This window comes from Pholis gunnellus (genome assembly GCF_910591455.1).
Source record: "Pholis gunnellus genome assembly, chromosome: 22".
Classification (NCBI taxonomy): Eukaryota; Metazoa; Chordata; class Actinopteri; order Perciformes; family Pholidae; genus Pholis; species Pholis gunnellus.
The window spans coordinates 8,619,313-8,639,461 of record NC_136549.1 but is presented as its reverse complement, the minus strand read 5'-3'; the positions used below and the strand labels follow the sequence as shown (position 1 = coordinate 8,639,461).

General features: G+C 42.9%; 1 protein-coding gene across 2 annotated transcripts; it reads left to right on the top strand.

Annotated features, from left to right (window-relative positions):
* Positions 1-9,225: 9,225 nt before the first annotated feature.
* On the top strand, positions 9,226-19,663 carry tmem168a (transmembrane protein 168a). Of its 2 annotated transcripts, none has more exons than XM_079183481.1 (6): positions 9,226-9,275; positions 9,806-10,761; positions 10,954-11,229; positions 13,300-13,442; positions 15,528-15,805; positions 17,930-19,663. In XM_079183481.1, exons 2-6 carry the CDS (start codon positions 9,928-9,930, stop codon positions 18,478-18,480), a joined length of 2,082 nt encoding a protein of 693 aa, XP_079039607.1. In that variant the 5' UTR covers positions 9,226-9,275; positions 9,806-9,927; the 3' UTR covers positions 18,481-19,663. The 2 variants fall into 2 exon arrangements, with proteins under 2 accessions (XP_079039607.1, XP_079039608.1); XM_079183482.1 differs by lacking the exon at positions 9,226-9,275 and adding an exon at positions 9,289-9,409.
* Positions 19,664-20,149: the final 486 nt, after the last annotated feature.

Here is a 20,149-nt window from a genome sequence, read left to right as displayed (position 1 = left end):
TATGTTATTATAAGGTTACATCTTTACAATACTGGGGTAAATGGCTTACTCTGTTCCACCACACAGTTTTCACTTATTTTGCTTAATTAGACCTCTTTTCGGGAGTACATGGACGTGTACAGATTGTGTTTCTTCCACATCTCTATTACTCTCTTTTTAGATTTTTGCACCTGGTAGGGAAACTCACATCTTTACATTTTTTTTTTAAATGTCAGGAGTAGTAGTGGAGTAGATATTGCAAACTCAAACCCAGGTCTGCCCAAATCCAATCTCCATAGCGGTCTAATCAGCAGGGCAACTGGAAGCACCTGTGTGAATATGCATTTTAAACAGCAGGAAGCAAGAATGTTTACACTGAAGTGATGAATGATAATTAACAAAAATATCAGAAAATGAAGATGTTACTGCCATTTAAGGGTATTGTTTAGAGAAATGCAACTAGTTGATTCAATTATGTAGCTGAACATCAGTGGCAGTGTCTCATGTTGTATAACTGAGTTCATCACAGACTGGATGGGACTTGATGTTCCGCGGCGACAGCAGAGAGGACCATTTCTGTTCGACAGAACACATTTAATGAGTGCTGTCCTTCAAGTGATTCCCGTCTAGGTTTTAGCTTGTGTGTCTTTTGTAAAGTGTTCGGGTGTAGTTGAAGTGGGCAGTGAAATCTGCAACAACAAATGCACACAGTGAGGTTATGCAACTTCCAAGCTATAACTTATCAATGATACAAGGACACATTTAAACAAGTATTGCTGCACCAGTGGTTTTTGCTGAAATTTATGTGACAGCAGAACACTTGACTTAGCAGATGGGTCATGTGTCTGATTCATTGACAGCTTAATGACTACACTTCGACAATATTAACCAGCTTTCTCACAGCAGACATTTTTGACTTGCCATAGTAGGAAAAGCACAGGTGTTACTAATAACACTAACGATGTCTTCGTTCTATTCCCATGGGAGAGTGACAGTGAGCCAGCTCCAGGACCATGAAATTTAAAGCAGCTGACTGGAATCATACCATTAATATCGTTATTTACACCTGTGCTTTTCCTGCTGCAACGCATCAACATTTCGTCAATGAAAAATGCCTGTATTTGTGTTGTGCTTTCAAATACTTCAGTCACTGACAAGCACAGGTGTAGCTGATTAAGTAAACGATTGCTCAGCTCCAGTTAGGCGTTTCAGTAATCCATACCAGTAAGACAGCACTCGGAGTGTAGTCGTTATGAACTTCATTAGTTGCACCTGTGTTTGGGCACGTTTTGTCCCCTACAAGGCCATGTTCCCACTGCAGGCAAAAGTGGACCAAATCTATATGTGTATATAAAAAAATTATTTGCGCATATGTGACTCAAATCTTTATTTTTTTTTTCATTGTGAACAGTACAAATAATCTGATGTTTTCTATTCAAATTTGGTCCACTTTCATATGTGGTTCTAAATCAGATAGGTCTGATTTTATGCAATGCGACCACAGTCTGAATTGGAATTTATGCAACTCCATCTACATTTGTCACAATGTTATAAGGTATAAATTATATCTTACGGAAAATGTATTCCTCATTTCAGTCCAACACGTCACTTTCCGTTCGTTGCACGCATACGGTCTTTTCAAAATAAACACAAGAAACAACTTTGTGAGGTTTAGGACACAAAACTACTTGGTTAGGTTTTAGGAAAGGTTGTGAAATACTTGGTTAGGTTCAAGCAAGAAAACTACTTAGTTAGCGTTAGGAAAAGATCGTGGTTTGGGTTGAAATAACTATGAAACTGGCGTTACTTAATTAAATACGAAAGTTCTTGTTTCCCCGGGGCTCGAATAACAGTCTACTAGGTAAAAGACTAGTCTTTGCCGTCTTTATACTTCCTGCTGGTTACGTGGCTTACATACAAATTTGTTTTGTGTGACATCTACGAATTACAGCGCATTCATTTTCACAGGTATAGCTACGAACGGTAAATGAGAACAACCTGCACGATCCCACCACACCAGCTCTGCAACTACATCCAACATCAATACTGTGGATGTTCTATCGAACAGACGGAGCAGCCATTGCTCCGCACAACACCAGAATTAAAAATGTAGCTGTCTCTCTCCACATCCTTGCCCTTGTCATCATTTGCTCAAAACAAATTTGCTGACTTCCACTCCATGTCTACTTTGGTGGCCGCCATGTTTACTTTCATACGACAGCGTGCCGCATGTGACGTCTTAGTTTTTCTTCTGTCCTGGTCAGCTCAGGATCGGGACCAGTTCACACTGGAATCATTTTATATTGGCCACATTTATTAAAAAGTAATGTGAACAGCCAAACTAATTATCAAAACGATAGATCTGAACTGAGCAGTAAGGCTTGTCGCGTGAACGTTGCCAAAGTTTACATACATGGCTGTCAAATGTTAACACTTTTTTAAACTAAAAGATGCATGACTCATCTAGCTTTGCTGAATTTATGACTACAAATTACCTGTACACAGGCCTGCTCACACTCATTCACTGCTCCTCATACTTCAAATAGGTGTGTACTGTACACACAACCACAGGACATTTCCTCAATAATAATCCATTGCGGTTAATTCATTTCAGAAGTCATTTTCAGGCCAATCAGGCATCTCTCTCTTCATGTCTGTGTTGTTATCACTGCTCTAATGATGCATGAAAGTGCTTAAATCGCTCACCTTGACATTGTGTAAGCGTACGTGGACGTGTGCCATATTAAAGACGGGGAGAGCGAGCAAACGATTTGAGGGAGATGCGAGCGAGGGGTAGAGTGACACAATGACGGAGAGGGAGTGTGATAGAGAGAGACGGAGAGCTGATGATGAGCGCTGCAAGTATCTTCTGTGAAGCTACTCGCCGAGAAGTGAATCAACAGCGAGTGCACAGAAGGTGTCCTACACCTAATGCTGCCACTAGTTGTGGATGACACATTTACAGCAGCATTTTCACAACATTTGCACACACATTCGTGTCTATGCCTCTAGCAATAAACAATTTGTCTTCGGTCATTTGTTTGCAGATTATGTGTTCCAGTCACTTGGTTTCTGCCAGACAAATACACTAACTGTTCCCCGACATTCCTGACAATGACTCAAACCCTCTTCCCACCAACACGAGTGTTGACGCTTAGTCAATTCTCCGTCTCAATTCTCTGAATATGAGTCACTCGTTGCTCAGTTATCACACTTCATATGATCAGGCGAACAGCATTTCCTGTGAAGTTTGCAAAACAACGGTGTAGGGACAACTGCGGGGGTAACATGGTGTTGACCTTATGTGACTATATTTTTCTTTCAGCAGCCTAATAAATGACAACATGCAATATTTGAGTGACAGCCTGAATCTGCTCACCTGGTGGCAGTTACTCTGAGCATCAACTGCAGCATTACATGCCAAGCTGGCAGCTCTTTGTGAGGTTGTGCTCGGCAATGCTTTGAGCTTAATGCTAATGATAGCGTGCTAATATATCCATCCGATAGTTTGACCTACGTAAGTGGTTGTGCAACCAAACATTGCCATTCCTAGAGGTCCTAGTATGTAAAAAAATGTTTTATTCAAAATTCATATCAGGATAGGCCAAGCAGAATCACTCACAAATTGTACCTTGACCAGTTTTAATGCTGCATCCTACATTGCAGCAAACAACATTTCAGCACTGTGATGTTTCCTCTCCATTTCCCAACCCTCAGCCCCCTCCCCTCCCCTCCTCCTCTCTGTTATCCAGGTTGGAGTCAGTGGGTTTTTGGCTTGCAGACTGGCCAACAGATGCTGATTTGTTAAACCTGAGAAAGCACAGTGAGACTCCAATTCTCTTGCAGATTTTCCTCTACAAGCCAACTTTGTGCTGGTGTGGGTGTACTGCAGAACCGAGTGGAGGGAAACCACGTGACCGAATCTTTGTCTCAGATCCATCTGCCGAGAGGAGGTCGAGGGCAACTGGACTGTGTTCACACTTGACAAACCGCTGACTAATCCAGGCCAATTACAACACGGGCACATTAACGTTCGCCGACACAGATAGAAGTCAAATCCCTCATTTGTGAAACCGTGTGTGTTTAATGAACAATGCCATTATCGTCATCACCGTTGATCACAGACTGAAAACCCATTCGGCAGAGGTGCACAGGCGACTTTAAGGGAGTGTACTGCATTTCGCACAATGGCACAAACAGATTCATTATTTGAATGGTAATTTTCCCCCCGTCGGCACAATTAATGAATCAGACTTTTCATCGTCACAGCTCAGTGGGACTGAACAGGTCGGGTTATTAAAAAGTCATTGGCTGCACTCCGATCTCAGGCAAAGGACTAAATTAGATTGGTAATGTATGATTGCCCTCAACTGGTCATTATATTCAACGTTCATGTTCATGGTGGAGCAGAATGTCTCTTTTCAGGTGTAAGCTAATATCAAGCTCAGACCTTCGACAACCTTCCCTCTCTTATGAAACCGCTTATCAAAGACACATTTTCACATGCAAAATTCTGTTTCATCCAAAAAGTGTCCTCATCTACTGTATCTGTCACATGGAGAATGTTTTCTCTGTGCGTCTCATCTTCGGCGCTGGCACCATCTCAGAAGCAGCGTAAAGGTTTGAATGGACACGTGCGAAATTCACGACGTCTTGGCAGTTGAGGCATTGTCCTTGTCCCGCGAAGACGGTTTGCCTTTTGAGCAGGAAGTGACTATAAGTGGTGGATTTCTCTTCCTTTCAGCATTAATCACCAGAGGGGGATTTATTTTTACATCCTCTCTTTGCGATATTGAGTGTGCCACCCGTCTTCCCAGGAGTCCCAGACCCTCATGAACATTGCTGCTGGGGAAGAATGAGGGAAGGAAGGAACATTACTATAATATTTTTAAGACGCTGTCATGGTTCTTATTCTCTCCCCGTCAACCAATGAAACTTTAGCTTTGAATCTGCTTCCAAGGAAAGGAAGGAGAAGCAAAAGTCAACAAGTCTCCTGGCCTTATCTGCTTATATCCCTCGATTCCTCTCCCTCATCAACCCCCTGTACCCATTCCTTTCCCTCGAACTCAAGTCACAGGCCTTTTTTCCCGAAATTCATTTCAGCCTTGATGGATATACTAAGCACCTGCGGCTTTTGATTTAGGCTTCTGATGCTGTCTTCCTCTCCTAACATCCACTTTGGGTGCAGCGCTCCATCACATTGATTTCTCTGAAGATGAAACTGTGATTGAACAGACCTCTCCCGGCGGCCGAGGGCCCCCGCGTGTGACTTGCACCGTTACAGCATATGAAGGAGGACTCTGATTCACCCTATCACCTGACTGGCAAACGACGCAAGCCCAAGGAATCGCTGCACCTTATGACCTACATTCAGAGGCTCTTTTATGTAAAACTTGTTCTATCGCAATTCCTCTGAACCAAACATGCCACCGTCAAGATGAAGGATACAGAAACGTACCGTGTAATTAAATGGCTACAGCTCGGACATTTGCTCGGTGATGCTTACGAAGTCTGCTCGATAAAAATCGCAAGTGACCGAAGGAGTGGAAATAGAAATACATTTTTTATTTTCACCTCCACTTTTTGAAGGCTTTTCAAATCGGATGTCATGTTTTTGCAAAGGACTCGTTGTACTTGGACAAGGTTTGGGCAGCACACAATTTACCTCCAATGCCAACGGTTAGTGCCAATGCAGGAACCAATGTGCCCTCTACGTAATGAAGCAAAAACGAAGGGAGTCAGGGTGGTGAATATGTGTAGTGTGCTCGACCTTCACGGCAGAGCCCAGAACTCACATCCCATCTCAGAACAAACATTGATGTTGTTTTTTAACCGCGATCTTCCCCTAAACTCGACCCTAGAAGTAGCTTCCTTAACAGAATAAAACTAATTTGACATCAGAATAGAAATACAGGCATTAGTGTGTACATGAGTGTTACGATGTATTTGTGTGCGTGTTTTGAATGTGCCAGTCTCGCACATTCAGGCACGTGCAGGTGTCTGACATTAGAATGAAGGTAGCCTGTGCATAATTCAGTTGAACCTGTCTCCTTTAGTCTCCTAAATCTCTCTCCTCTCTCTGTCTCTCTCTTACTCCTATCCTCATGTAACCCTCCCCTTTTAAAATGTGTGTCTCTCTCTTGCTTCCCTCTCAGTATGTGTGTTTGTGTATCTTTCAGAGCTTTAACCTTCACAAGACCATAAGGAGAAACATATGGTTTGATGTTGATGTATCACAAATAAGTTACAAATGAGTCCGCGTGAGTTGAGGAGGAAGTCGGAATGGTCATTGGTGGCTGGGATAAAGAAATTATAGGACCTTCACCCAGGAGACTGCTGTTCTTGTTGCCCAAACCTAACCAAGTACTTTGCTTGCGTTTTTGATTTCTTTCAATTTGATATTAACTTTAAGGCAAACCATGAAGTTTATTCCTAAACAAGTGGATTTGTTGCCTAAAATTAACAAAGCAATTTCATTGCGGTTTGTTTCAATTTACAATGATAACCACGTGTTTCAAACTTTCACAAATTGCGACCGTAATCCGAGAGAAAATATGTTTCCCTCAAAACATGAATTGAGAGTGCAATTTAGTTGTATAGGAATGTAATTTCTCCTCTTAGTAATAGCTCATTATACCGGGCCTGCACACACACCACAGTTTTGGGAAATTACTTTAACACTGCATTCCTCAATTATGCATGAATGCAACGTTAAAGCCCTAATTAAATAAATGTGGTGACTTCTTCATCGTATTACATATCTTGTCCTTTATCCAGAAATAAATGGATGATGGAAGGAATTAACAGAGGCTCTAATGACCTCTTGGTGTTCTATTAGTAGCTGCCTTGTCGTTATGAGGAAAACCGCTTCTTCTTGTGAGAGGTTATTCACCTGCTCTTTATCTTAGAGGACATGCATATACACACATACTGTAGGCCACTTTGTTTTGTGGTTTAGGTTGCAACTGCTAGTGCATGTTCACAGCACTGGTGTATCTTTACATGACCAATAGAATAGTTTTTGTAATCCTGGGACCAAAGTAATGACATTTCCAGGTTACCAACAGACACCACTGTAGTTCTCTATTGTAAAAGATACTGGATGAGGATCAATCAATCAGTTCCACTCTGGTTCTCTTTAAAAGCATTACACCCTTCATATAGACTTCTGTAGCTGCACCACAAAGGCCTTTCAGAGTAAGCGGATGTTGTTGTCCAGGTGGTGTGCCATTTTAAAGCACAAATATTCTGTATGGCACCAGATTTAACTATTTTCTACTCACAGTAATTAACTGAGAGCAGAACCATTAGTCGGTCCTCCTCACAGCAGCCATTTTTGACATGTCATAGCAGGGTAAACACAGCTGTAACTGATAAAACTAATTAAGGTCCCATTCCATTTAGTGTCACAGTCAATCCAGTGAGCCAGCAGCACATTACCAGGCCCCGGGCCTACCGAAATAGAACAGGGCCATAATTGATGTTATCAATCACACCTGTGTGGGGAAATATTTTCTGTTGGGCAAAAATAAAATCAACTCTTTTAGCATTGTTAGCATAATTCAGTGAAAATCCTCACTTCATAATGGATTTTAATGTTTCTGGTTAATTGAAATGCTCAAGACAGATATATTATTATACATTTCAGTGTTTACATTTTACTCTCATTCCAAAGAAAAAAGTCAATTCCTGTACAAACGTATCTGCATTGATCTATATTTTTGTAAAAGTCAACGTTTCGGTAACAAGGACCTTTCTCAAGACATATCCATACATCCTACTCTCAGCCATAAACAGTCTAAAAGAGGGCTGTGTGCACAAGCAGTTGAGGGGGCTAAAGCACTGTGTGTTCCCAGTTGTGCCTTATGTCAACATCTGATCAAAGCACACACACACACACACACACACACACACACACACACACACACACACACTAAGAAAAACACAAGCATAAAAAATGCACACAGATGAATGCATTGGGTTGCTTTAGTGTACCCTCAGGGTACTGAGTAAGCCAGCTTCTTGATGGTCCCCTGATCGTTACAAATTATCACATTGCATCAGTAGAAAATCCTAAATAAACCATTTAACAGGCTTCTCCTCAGTAATGCAGTAAATGGGCTTCTTATCCTAGAGGCCAATGGGTTTATCTTGGTCTACAAAGCCCCTGATAAAGACTTTTGGGGTGTGAGTTGCAGCACTGGAGCAAGTAAAAGGTTTTTTATTGGTATGAATAGTCAGAAATACGCAGTCAGAAACAGGAATATCACTATTGTGGACATTATGCTCATGAAACAGTGATTTGTTTTCATAATAATGTGTATAACATATGTTTTTTATACAGTGCATGACTGAAATGTTGATTCATGAATAGTGTATTTCCTTAGTTGCATCATGTGATTTAAAAAAATATATAACTCAAGCCAGTAACATCGTTTGAAAAAAAAAGATCTCTGATCTGATGAGATTTTTGCAATATATCTAAAGCTTGAGGTTCTCCATCATAAGCATCAATCTGCTATTGTCAGACATTCTGACATGTCTGAGAAAAAAAGCAGGTGTAATAAATTACATTGATTATTGCTGCATTACATTAGGGCACTAGATCCAGTAGTACTGGTATTGTGCATGCTAATTCACTGGGACACTTCAGTTGAGCCCTCATTAAGTTCCACCTCTTCATTTCCTGCAATGGTAGTAACAATGGCTATAATCTTCTTTGAAGATATGGGCTAGTAATGCTTGGGCCTGCCAATATAATATCAATATTATTTTATATTTCCTATCATTAACCTTTTACCACAGTTTTAAGAAATGCTAAATAATGCAAAGTTATTACAGTATGATTTCCCAGACTGATTCAGTTCATTGTCACATTTTCCACGAACATCAAACCAAACTCTGATATTGTGAAATATTTCAATAAGCTCTTCTGACTATTGCAGTATTTATTTCATCATTTCTGTCCACATACATTCTCCACATCGCAGTGTCTACTTTCTTCACGCGTGACAAAACAAAGCGGGATGTAAAAAAAAAAGAAGAAACTGAGCGAAGCCTCATCAAAAGAAATAAGAATGTTCTGTCGGTGCATTATCGTTGGAAGAAGGGAACGTTTTTTCTGCTTGATGTCAAGTTAAGTTTTCGGTGATTGGTGTACGTCAGATGTAGTTTAAAGCTAAAGTATATCGATATCCCCAGCCTGAAGAAAAACGAAGCTCGAGTGTTTTGGTACTTGCGAGATGCCGTACTTCAGAATCCGGAAGCACTGCTGCTGTCATCTAAACAAACAACATGTAAGTAACATTTGGACAATAAAGACTTTACGTATTTTTTTTTACAGTACTTACGGTGACGTTTGTGCAAGAGCCGCTACGTTTTCTTTTAACGGGCAGAGAGACAGCATTAAAACGTTAAGTTAGCTAACCAGGTAACGAAAAGTCAGCAGGGAAGCTATGCAAGTTAGCAAACTTCACGGCTGCAGTGCCACATAGTCATAAACTCACCGCAGGGCCTCAGTCACTGTTTCATGTGGGTGATACGTTGACTATTTTGCCGTTTATCCTTGCGTTAACGCCAACCATATTATCATTATGCGATCGAGAAAATCATACTGTAGCTTATATTCAGACATTGTATCTCGTATCAAGACATTTTATAAAGTCAGGAATATGTAAACTGATTCTAGAACAACAATGAAGCTAACATTGTCGTTATTTAATGAGTTTATTCATTGTAATGTTGGACATGAGTAGTTAAGAGCCTGACATTTGGATTTAAAGCTACTTAGGAACTTAAGTAACACTGCTTTTTGAATTGTTCACAGGGGCTGATTTTGGAGGATGTCATCAAGAGGCGTTGTCCTCCATATGCAAACCTGTGCAAGTCAGACTGGTGACTGGAAGAAATTAACTGTATTTGGTTAAGCTTTTTTTTTTTAAATCAGCCATGGCTCGGGAGGAAGAGGAAGAGGAGCTGACGGCGGCGGAGCCCAAGGATGTGGACATGTTTACATCCGTGTGTTTCCTGGGCTACCTATCCAGCATCAACCTCCTGGTGGCGGTATGCGTTGGCATGTACGCGCGCTGGGAGGTGACGAGTGAACCAATGATCCTGGTCATCTTCATCCTTGGCCTCTTTGTCCTGGGCATTGCCAGCATCCTCTATTACTACTTTGCTATGGAGAAAGCGAGTCTCAGCTTGTTCCATCTGTGGTGTGGCTTCTTGCTTGGCCTTCTCTGCTTCCTCAACAGCTCCAGCTTGAATTCAAATGTCAAGGAGCTGGTCGCCAACTATCTCCTGTTGTCCAGTGTGATCATGAAAATGATATGGGCTTTAACTGAGCGAATAATCAGCCCAATCCGTAACAAACCCACCTTGCTCACGTCAACTGAGCTACTGGAGCTCCTGGGATTTGGCATTGCCAGCACTGCCATGCTTCTTCACAAGTCGGTGGCCATTGTAGGTTTGGTGGTGGCCCTGGGGGCTCTCATAGTGGACCTGAGGATGAAATCCCTCCTGGCTTTGCCTAACCTGGTCAGTTTTGCCTTGGTCACCTCTCTCGTGTTCTTCCAGGCCTTAGGCATCACAGCCAACCCTTATGCTTTAGGCTGCTACATGGGCAGGCTGCTGTGTGAGCCTGTGTTGGATGTGTACTTCAGTGGGCTGGGGCCCAGCGAGCGCTGGATACCGGTGCTCTCCCTCGGGACGGTGTGGAGGAGGCTGTCTCTGCTGCCGCTGAGTCTGACGGAGCTAACCTTCTTTGTCCTGGCTGCCTTAAAGGTACACTCAGCGCTTTTTCGCAAAAATTGACATTTCCATTATGAGTCTTTAGAGCCGTCATGTGACTTTCAAACTCAATCATTTCTTACAGTTTGTAACCTTTTTATTCCACAGTATTTATGAGTGATGATACAGCTTTTTGTATTAGAAATGTTCATTTTGTGGTTCACACTTTTCTCTTGCCTCACGTAGCTTGGCCACTTGGAGCTCTGGTATCTGGTGATTCCAGGCTTCTGTCTGTTTGGCCTCTTCTGGTTTATCTGCCACATCATTCTGCTGATGACAATCTGGGGCTTCCACACCAAGTTGAGTGAGTGTCAGAAGGCTTGGCAGGCTCAGCGATCCAGAAGCCGGAGTCTCAACCAAGTCATGGCCTCCAGGGGCATCCGACACTTCTGCCTCATTTCCGAGCGGCTGGTGTTCTTTAGTATGCTGTCAACGGTCATACTCGGAGCTGTGTCCTGGCAGGTAGGAGACACAAGAGGGAATACTACTACTTTAACTCGTATCATAAAGATTATCGTCATAAACTATTCTAGGAAAGTTTGCAAAGCGTCGTTCGCTGTTTTTATGCATGCATCATTCTAGTCATGTCATATTGTAAAGAAACCTCTTGGGAGCGTTTAGCAAGTCTTTCATAGAAAGCATAGATCAAGGCGAGGGTCCTGTTCTCTTCCTCTTACATTTATAGCACTTTGAGTTTCATGACAAGTTCTCTATAAACCTATCATTTACCCCATGTTATAAACTCTGAAGAGAGATGCTAGTGGCTCTGCGTAGTTAGTAGTTGCTCCCCAAGCAGAGGCACTTCTGCTCTCATGCAGAACCAATTTAATTAGCGCTTTAATATCCCTATCTACTTGAATAAAGAGCGGCAATAACTTATTTTGCCTTATTAGACGTTTACCTTGTCAGAGTCTCATGGGCCTGAGTCCTAATTTGAAATCTGCACATTGTTGATGTCAGTTGCAAATTTGCCAGTGTAAGTGGGCTGTCTGCACTCGTATACGGGTTTGTGTTGAGCTCCTGTTATGTGTTCTTTTTTTTTAAAAATGTTTTACGGCTTTTTTTTTTATTTACCTTTGCTGTTGGAATACAGTAATATTGTACACGCGAAACACAAAATAACGACAATGTTGGAACAATCTAATGCAGTCTCAGCAATAACTGCACACCTTGAAACTAGCAATAGTTGGAGAGATGCTCCTTTTATCTCCATGCAAATGTTTGAGGACGAGGTTTTTTTGTGTTCCATTGGATTCACTGCTTTTTCATATTTTTAATATATATATCTATATATATATACAGGACTGTCTCAGAAAATTAGAATATTGTGATAATCCCCATACGTGTGATTTAGTTTACTGAACCAAGCTGAGTGTTTTTCAAGGCTCAGGAAACCCTTGCAGGTGTTTTGAGTTAATTAGACGATTCAAGTGATTAGTTGAATACCCTACTAGTATACTTTTTCATGATATTCTAATATTTAGAGATAGGATATTTGAGTTTTCTTAAGCTGTAAGCCATAATCAGCAATATTAAAAGAATAAAAGGCTTGCAATATTTCAGTTGATTTGTAATGAATCCAGAATGCATGACATTTTTGTTTTTTTAATTGCATTACACAAAATAAAGAACTGTATCACAATATTCTAATTTTCTGAGACAGTCCTGTATATAGATATAGATATATATATATATATATATATATATATATATATATATATATATATATATATATATATATATATATATATATAGATATATATATATATATATATATATATATATATACTCCCATAGCTTGAGATCGACTTCTGCAAACCAATTCTCTATCTGTGAGAACCACTACTCGTTTGCATTATATTTAGAATTCCTCCTTTTGCACTGCATTGTGCTTTCAATACTATAGTCAGACGTTGGCGAATATAGTATTTTGCATTTAAGCAGTAAACAACTTCATAAAAGTTAAATGAATGAGAGTAACCCATTTTTCACTCCGGGCATACCTTGGGCAGTTCAATATATTATGCAAACTCAAGTATGGTTCCACTTAGGCATGCAGGTATTGATTTGCATTCTTGGATTCATTGCCATGCTATGAAATCAGAGTAGCTTTTTGAGGATGCTGTATTGCATTGCATGCCAAGAAAGTGATTGCCTAACAGTGCTTCGTCGCACAAAATCTGCTTTATGTTTCCACTCGGTAATATGTATTTGAGTGTATCTGCAAGTTGACTTTCAAGCATTAAAATCTAAAGAATAGAAACTACAAGATTTAAGGCAACCCAGAGAGTGCAGCCTCATGCACTACAGTAATCATTCTGTTATGGATGGATCCTTGTGATGCATGTTCAGGCTGCTGTCACACGCTGCATCTTGCCTTCATTTCGTTAGGTCCTGTCATGTTTTGTCCTGCCGTAATAACGCTGTCAGTCCCATGTTGTGTAACTCATGCAAAGTGTCACCACCAATTAGCTGGGTCTGTTTGCTTTGGTACGAGCTGTAAGTGACTCGTGATTCTTTTGCTTCTTGCAGCCCTCCAACGGCCTCTTTCTCTGTGCTCTGCTGGTGGTGCTGCCTTTGGAGTCTCTGACCCACGGCTTGTTCCACGAGCTGGGCAGCTGCCTGGGGGGAACCTGTGTTGGCTACGCCCTGGTCATACCTACTGCTTACTGCAGGTACTGAAGAGAGAAGAGACACGGGGAATGTAGAGACGCGTGCAGTAGTGGCAAGCAACAGCGTAGCCTTCGAGTGAGGCAGTGAGGCATGAAGCAAAAGGCTTAAGCACACTGCCATGGTTAAGAAGGTCTGGACTAGAGCAGCAACAGAACACGCCTCACTCACACTTAAACATTTTCCCCTTGTCGAAGCCTTTTCTTGGCATCACGGGCGCGGGTAAATATGATCGCTCATTCCAACTCCCTCCTCGGTTAACACAAAACCAACTGGATAAATAGGCCAATAACTATGCATAAACATGCTGCTAATGTTTGGGCCCTTGAGGGATCATCCCAGTGCTCCCTCTCCGCAGCATACCAAGTTGTTCAGCTGGAGCAGTTAGCCATTAGCTGCTGCTGACTCTCCCACTACCCTTTCAGTTGGCGTAAGTGGGGTTTTTTTTTTTTTTTTTCTTCAACTAGTTTTGATGATGCCGACACATCTCCTCCTCCTAAGCAGCAAGAGCTAGCCGTCAATTATACATGAGTGTTTCCATATTTGCCTTTTGAGAGATTTTTGGCTGATATAATATATATGTATATGACCACACTCTGGGTATTGAGCCTTTTAGCTGATGGTTAGCTCTAGCGTTCGGAGGGGATGCCAGCCGTAATGTTCAACTCTCCAGGTGATTTTTGGATGCAGGCCCATGTCCTATTGGAGCTGCAGACGCTCTGTATGCGAGGCTGTATGTGCGGGGTCCATTGGGAGGTCTGCGAGCATGATGAGAATGCAGCCGTGAATAATGGGCTGTTTGATGGCTGCAGATCATGTTTTCCCAACGACAAGAGCCCCACAGGGAGATCAGAGAGATACGGGTGAGAAGGGGAGGTGTGCTGGCTGGAACGGGGAGGGCTAGATGACAGGACGGGGTGGGGGTGGGGGCGGGGGGGGGGGGTTGGGGTTGGGACACGAGGAGAAGGCTGAGGTTGTAAACGGTGAGTAGGGTTGGCGGTAAAAACGAAAAAGGGACAGACAGACAGGAAGGGGAGGAATTGTGAAAGAGAGGAAGGGAGGGGTGGAGCTCTGAGAGAGCTGTGGAGGAAAGGACATGATGAAAGAGAGAGTGTAACGGGGGGGGGGGGGGGGGGGGGGGGGGAGGATGCGGTTTGAATCCTCAAACTACGAGCCTTCACTCCCCTGGGCGCCATGAGATCTGAAAAGATTAGATGGGGGGGGTTTAGGTGAACGGTGAGCTTGGCAAGCCATGCAGAGGTTGCAGCATGACCAAGTGTGCTATATCTATTTTAGCAGACGTATATAACACGGAAAGCTATAGCGCACACAAGGAGTGTCCACATTTAGATGACAGGCAGACCTTCCGCCCCGTCCTTCTCAAGGGGAGGTTGAAGGTGATAATGGGAGCACAGAGCATAATGTGATGGTGAGTTATGCAGATGTCTGGAAGAGTGAAGAATGGCTTTGCCATTCGCTTGGCCATGAATAACATCAAGCCTATTGATGGGAAGAAAATGTATGGCTGCTCTGAGTAGATGCTAGCCTTGACTTTGTGTGTGTGTGTGTGTGTGTTCCCCCTCTGTTGTCATCCACTTGTTATTATCAGTCACACACACTTTAAAAAAGAATCACTTTTCCCTCAACTCTCTTTAACCTCGGTTCCCATTCTCACTTCTTGTCACCCTGCTCAATTCTCCTCTACATATCCCTTCCTTTTTTTCCATTCTTGACTTCCTTTACTTCCCTGAGGCTAATGTCATTTCCTTCAGCAGTGATCTACCGCTCCTACCCGTTCCATCTCCTTCCCCCCCCCCCCCCCATCTCCTCTCATCCTCTGCTCTCTGTCTCCTCTCCTCTCGCTGATGCACACTGCTACTCCTCCGCTCTCATCCTCCGCTCTCTGTCTCCTCTCCTCGGGTGTGTCAAGCTATCAGCTCCTCACTCATTCATGTCTCTTTTTCTTGCGCCCCATCTGTCTGCTTTCGACAAGCCACCTAATTTGAGTCTCTCTCGGAGAAGATAAAAAAGAAAAACGATTAAAATCCAAGTATTTCTCACATGATCTCAACTTTATTTTTTCCGTCCAGCGCCGACGGCCAGCCCACTCTCCTACCACCCGAGCAGGTCCAACAGCTGAACATGCGCTCAACGGGCATGCTGAACAACGTGCAGCGCCTCTTCTCCCACCACATGATCCAGACGTTTGGTTGCGACTACTCCACCAGCGGTGTTACGCTGGAGGCCTTGCAGACGAAGCTACGCAGCTTCCTGGAGCTTCGTACTGAAGACGGGCCCCGTCACGACACCTATCTGATTTTCTACAGCGGGCACACGCACAAAGGCACCGGTGCTTGGGCTCTAGCTGGTAAGAGCCTCCACGTCGTCACGGTTAAAACCCACTCTCTTATTCGCTCAACACATTTCTGGGGATGTGTTACTTAGACCAGTGATTTTCATGCTTATTTCAGCTGACACTGATATTTTTCATTTGACTGCAATACCACCGTGTGCTTAACATTCTAGGCAAGGCCAGGCTATTTTAATTATGTAGCATATTTCATTACAGGTACACTCAATGTGCCTTACATTAAATCGCATTTAGCAATAAGTAACATGAGATTAAATGAATAAGATATAAGAACACCCACCTTCCAAAATCTATCGACAAACCATTCTACTCCACCAGTAGAGTTATTATTATTCCAGTGATTGATTGTATTATATCCAATTTGAAAGAGTAGAAATTACAATTTGATTATCACAGGTGCAACAGCCGAACATTACATGTTGAGATTGAGAGTGTGTGGAAAAAGTAGTTGGCAAGTGAAAGTCAAACGCTGGTTAAAATATCAGATAAACGGGTTCAAGTTGAAATTGCTACTGTAGGCACGCAGGTAGACTCCTTCAACAGCCACACGTACCCGAGTTTTGTTCTTGTACGTCTGAGCGTTTGATTTATTGATTGCTGCTGCGATGTAATGAGAATATCAGCAAATATAACAAAATAACGTATTTAAGATTACCAACCCGAGCTTTAACTCACTTAAGAAGATGAGCACAGTCACCTTCACTTAGAGCAAGAATCCTTTATTTTGGCATGTGCTGTTGCATTTCTTTCTTCTATGAAAACTTCCCTACAGGATGCTGAAATTGTTTTTTAAACATCATAAAGATATAATTTGCTACTGTCAATCTTCACAATGAACTGTGGGTTGGATATCTCTTTAAAGTTGGCTAGTAGTCTTCAGTCCCTTATTACTGAAGACTTGACTTGATTACAACAAAAGGTGAAGACAAAAGCAGCATTTACTGCAAAGCTGTTGTGTCAGAAGGCATTAGGTATATTGTGTATTCTGTCTGCAGACTCAGTTTTCATTACAGTCTTGACTTTCATTCTTTTCATTTCCCCTCCTCTCTGCTAATCAGAGTCCAAAATGCCGAGATCAGACGAGTAAGCCGTAAGGGTTGAAAATTGCTGTGAAGGACAGAAGTTTGGTTCCAGTAGAGAAGCTTCTGTGACGGGTTCAGACAGAAATGAGAATCACAGCAGGTTCACACCGCGTCAGCTCCAGCGCCTCTGTTCAGAGATTACTTGACGCATTATCTCTGCGTGACGCTGCAAACAAGAAAACAAAAAAAAGAAAAAATCCCCCCATTGAAACGATAATCACTTCCCTCTGTCGCCATCCTGAATGGACCCTTTCAGTCGGTGTTCAGTGGGTAATTGTACACATTCTGAAAAAGTGGGCTTGTTTTGGCAGGAATCCGAATTGAGAAAAGTTGCCGATTTCAAGTCGTATTATCACCGTAATTATGAAAACTTTGTGCGACAGTGTCCTCAATTATACAGGGATCCATGAAAGAACGCGTTTGGCTTTACTCGTGGATACTTACCTGCAAACTGCTTTCGTAATGCAGCAGAAGTGTCTCTAAATCGGCTTGTTTTTTTTTTGGTGGAAGGAGACCAATTTGATACCCAATTATAAATCAGTCCTTTTGTGGAGTTGCTCTTTTGCCAACAGTCGGAGTCATGTTCCTCCTTAGCTCTTATGTACTTACCTTGCCACTTTATTACAGTAAATGATGATTTTGAGGAAAACGGAAATAATTTCGGTACATCTGTTGGCGAGGTACCACACAGCTCTCATATTTGAACTCTGCCATCTGGAGAACAGCATCTTCGTGCAATTTGTGTGGTTGTGATGACGGCGGTTAGAGACGGACAGTCCCTCAAGTGACAGTTGACAGGTTTGATCCCTGCAAAGCCACAGTGTCCATCAACAGCCAGGTGTCCTGTTTGAAATGTCCTTGAACACAACACTGGTTCTATAACCACAGCTGTTTATCTCGACAAGTGTGTTTGGATATAGTTTGAGCAAAGTAAAACATAAGAATGCAAATATGTGGTTCAAGAAGACCTTTAATATACAGATTACAGGGTTACTAACTTGTATTATTCCGTCTCACTATCTAACCTCCTCTCCTGCAGGAGGCGAGAGCGTCCACATGGCCCAGCTGCTGGAGTTGTGGAAGGAGAAGAACGCGGGCCACTTCTCCCGCCTCATCCTCGTCTTGGACACGGAAAACTCCCTCCCCTGGGTGAAGGACATCCGCAGGGTGGACGGCGTCTACGTAGCCGTGCAGGGTGCTGAGCTGTCCGCCGCCAGGGTGGACCCGGAGCCCGGGGACGTCCCCCTCCTCGGGGACTTCACGGCCGAATGGGTGGAGTTCAACTGCAACCCGGACAGCGACACCCAGTGGTCAGAAAAGGGAAGGACCGTGACGGCGGCATACGGCGTGTCCAAGCGCTGGAGCGACTATACGCTACACCTGCCCACGGGAAGCGACGTGGCCAAGCACTGGAAGACCCACTTTCCCAAGGCTACGTATCCCATGGTGCACCTGTCCAACTGGTGCTGTGGCCTCAACCTGTTCTGGGTGTGCAGCGTGTTCCTGCGCTGCTTCAGGAGGTGTAAGCTGGCTTGGTTCCCACCGGCTGTACTGGACACTGGGCAGGGCATTAAACTGGTGCACTCTTAGGTAATGACAGAGACTGACGTGTACATTGTGACGCTGGTAGTTTGTTTTTGAACAGCTGGGTACGAGGTGTTTATAGAAAGGATAATGCTCATGCACAAACATGCACACAGGTTTTCACCCCATGAGTATAATGTGGCCTTCTGTCAGAAAGGTTCTTCAACAACTTCCAAATTCATTGTCAAAGCATAGGCTCAATATTCTATTGTGTAGCCCAACATGATGGAATGAAAAAGCACAGAAAGCTTCTTAGGGTGAGAGATATCACAATGATGGTGAAAAGAACTGTCAAGTACGGAACTATGGTTTCTTAATATATGATATTTTGGGGCTGTGTGATATATTGTTTTTGAATACTATTTTGCCTTTACTGTATAGTTATTTTTTTGGGAAAAGTTTACTGGTTATCTCCTTTTTTGTTACGAAGTTTAATGATTTTCAAAATCATCGCGTCTTAAAGTGCCTTGAAGATGGATTTGGGGGTGATCTTTAATATGGTGGCCTTCATTATTTTTTTTTTACATGCAAATGTGTGTGTGTGTATAGCTCCGTGCCTCTTGTTTATATCTGAGAATTTGAAGTTAATAGACTTAAACTGTGTGAGCGGGGAGGGATGGCTGCTGTGGGGCTGAACTCGGCGACCCTCTGGTTACAGGACCGTCTAACCACGAGGCCGACCTGACACTCTTGCTGTGAGATCTTTCTCTTGTCACTTTCCAGCCTGCCAGATATGCATTTATTCCTGAATTGGACCAAGACGGATGCTTCGGCCTGAGGCCGTGTATTATCGCTAGTCATTGGCCCTGTACTCCGCCTCATCCTGTTTATAATTTACACAAATGAGTTCAAGTTGAAGAAGTCATTTGCTCTGTACAAACACAGCACATTCAAGTCTTCTAGCCGTCGTCCTTGCCACGCTTTGAAAAAGTGACTTGTCACGAATAACGACAATTCAAGAAGCTCCCAATGCTTTTTATTGGTGCACTGACCTTAAGAACTCCGATCGACTGTCCTTTATTTGCTGTGTTGGATCTCTCTCTCCTACACAACCTTAAACTCTGGAGTGGATTGCAGCCTTAATGGTGTCAAGTGGCGTTTTTTCCACATGTTCATTCCCCTTGTGCCTCTCTTGAGTTATGCCTGACGATGTCAAAATTCAACTCGCAAAATAAACTGATTAAACATTGCTTCCTGATTTAGTTGTTTGAGAAATGCAGGGAGGGAATAAAATACGTTTGAGTTTCATCACTTAGAAATAATAGAGGAAAAACAATAAATGAGAAAAGAGAGGAGAAAGTAAGACATGGCGGTAGACAATCAGCTCGGCTCATTTCACATGGCTGGCTTTACAGACACTGAACAAATATGGACTCTGCTCTGTGGAAACGCCAGCATTGCCTGGCAAATATTAGGTTTGTGAGCTGAAGGGAAAATGAGAGTGTAAAGGGAAAATGAAACGATACCTGACACAGTATCTCTGAGGGATTTGTTCTCTGAGCTTTCACCTCGGCTGGTCCCGGTGCCTGGCTGGACATGTGTCCACGGCGCTGCTGGGTATTTCACCGGTTTCAGAAAGCAGGGGCCGGGGCCCGGGCTCATGTGCCTGAAGGGCGCTGTTCGGCACAGAGCAAGGTTTTGGCGAGACCTTGGAGAGATGAAAGTGGACGTTCGG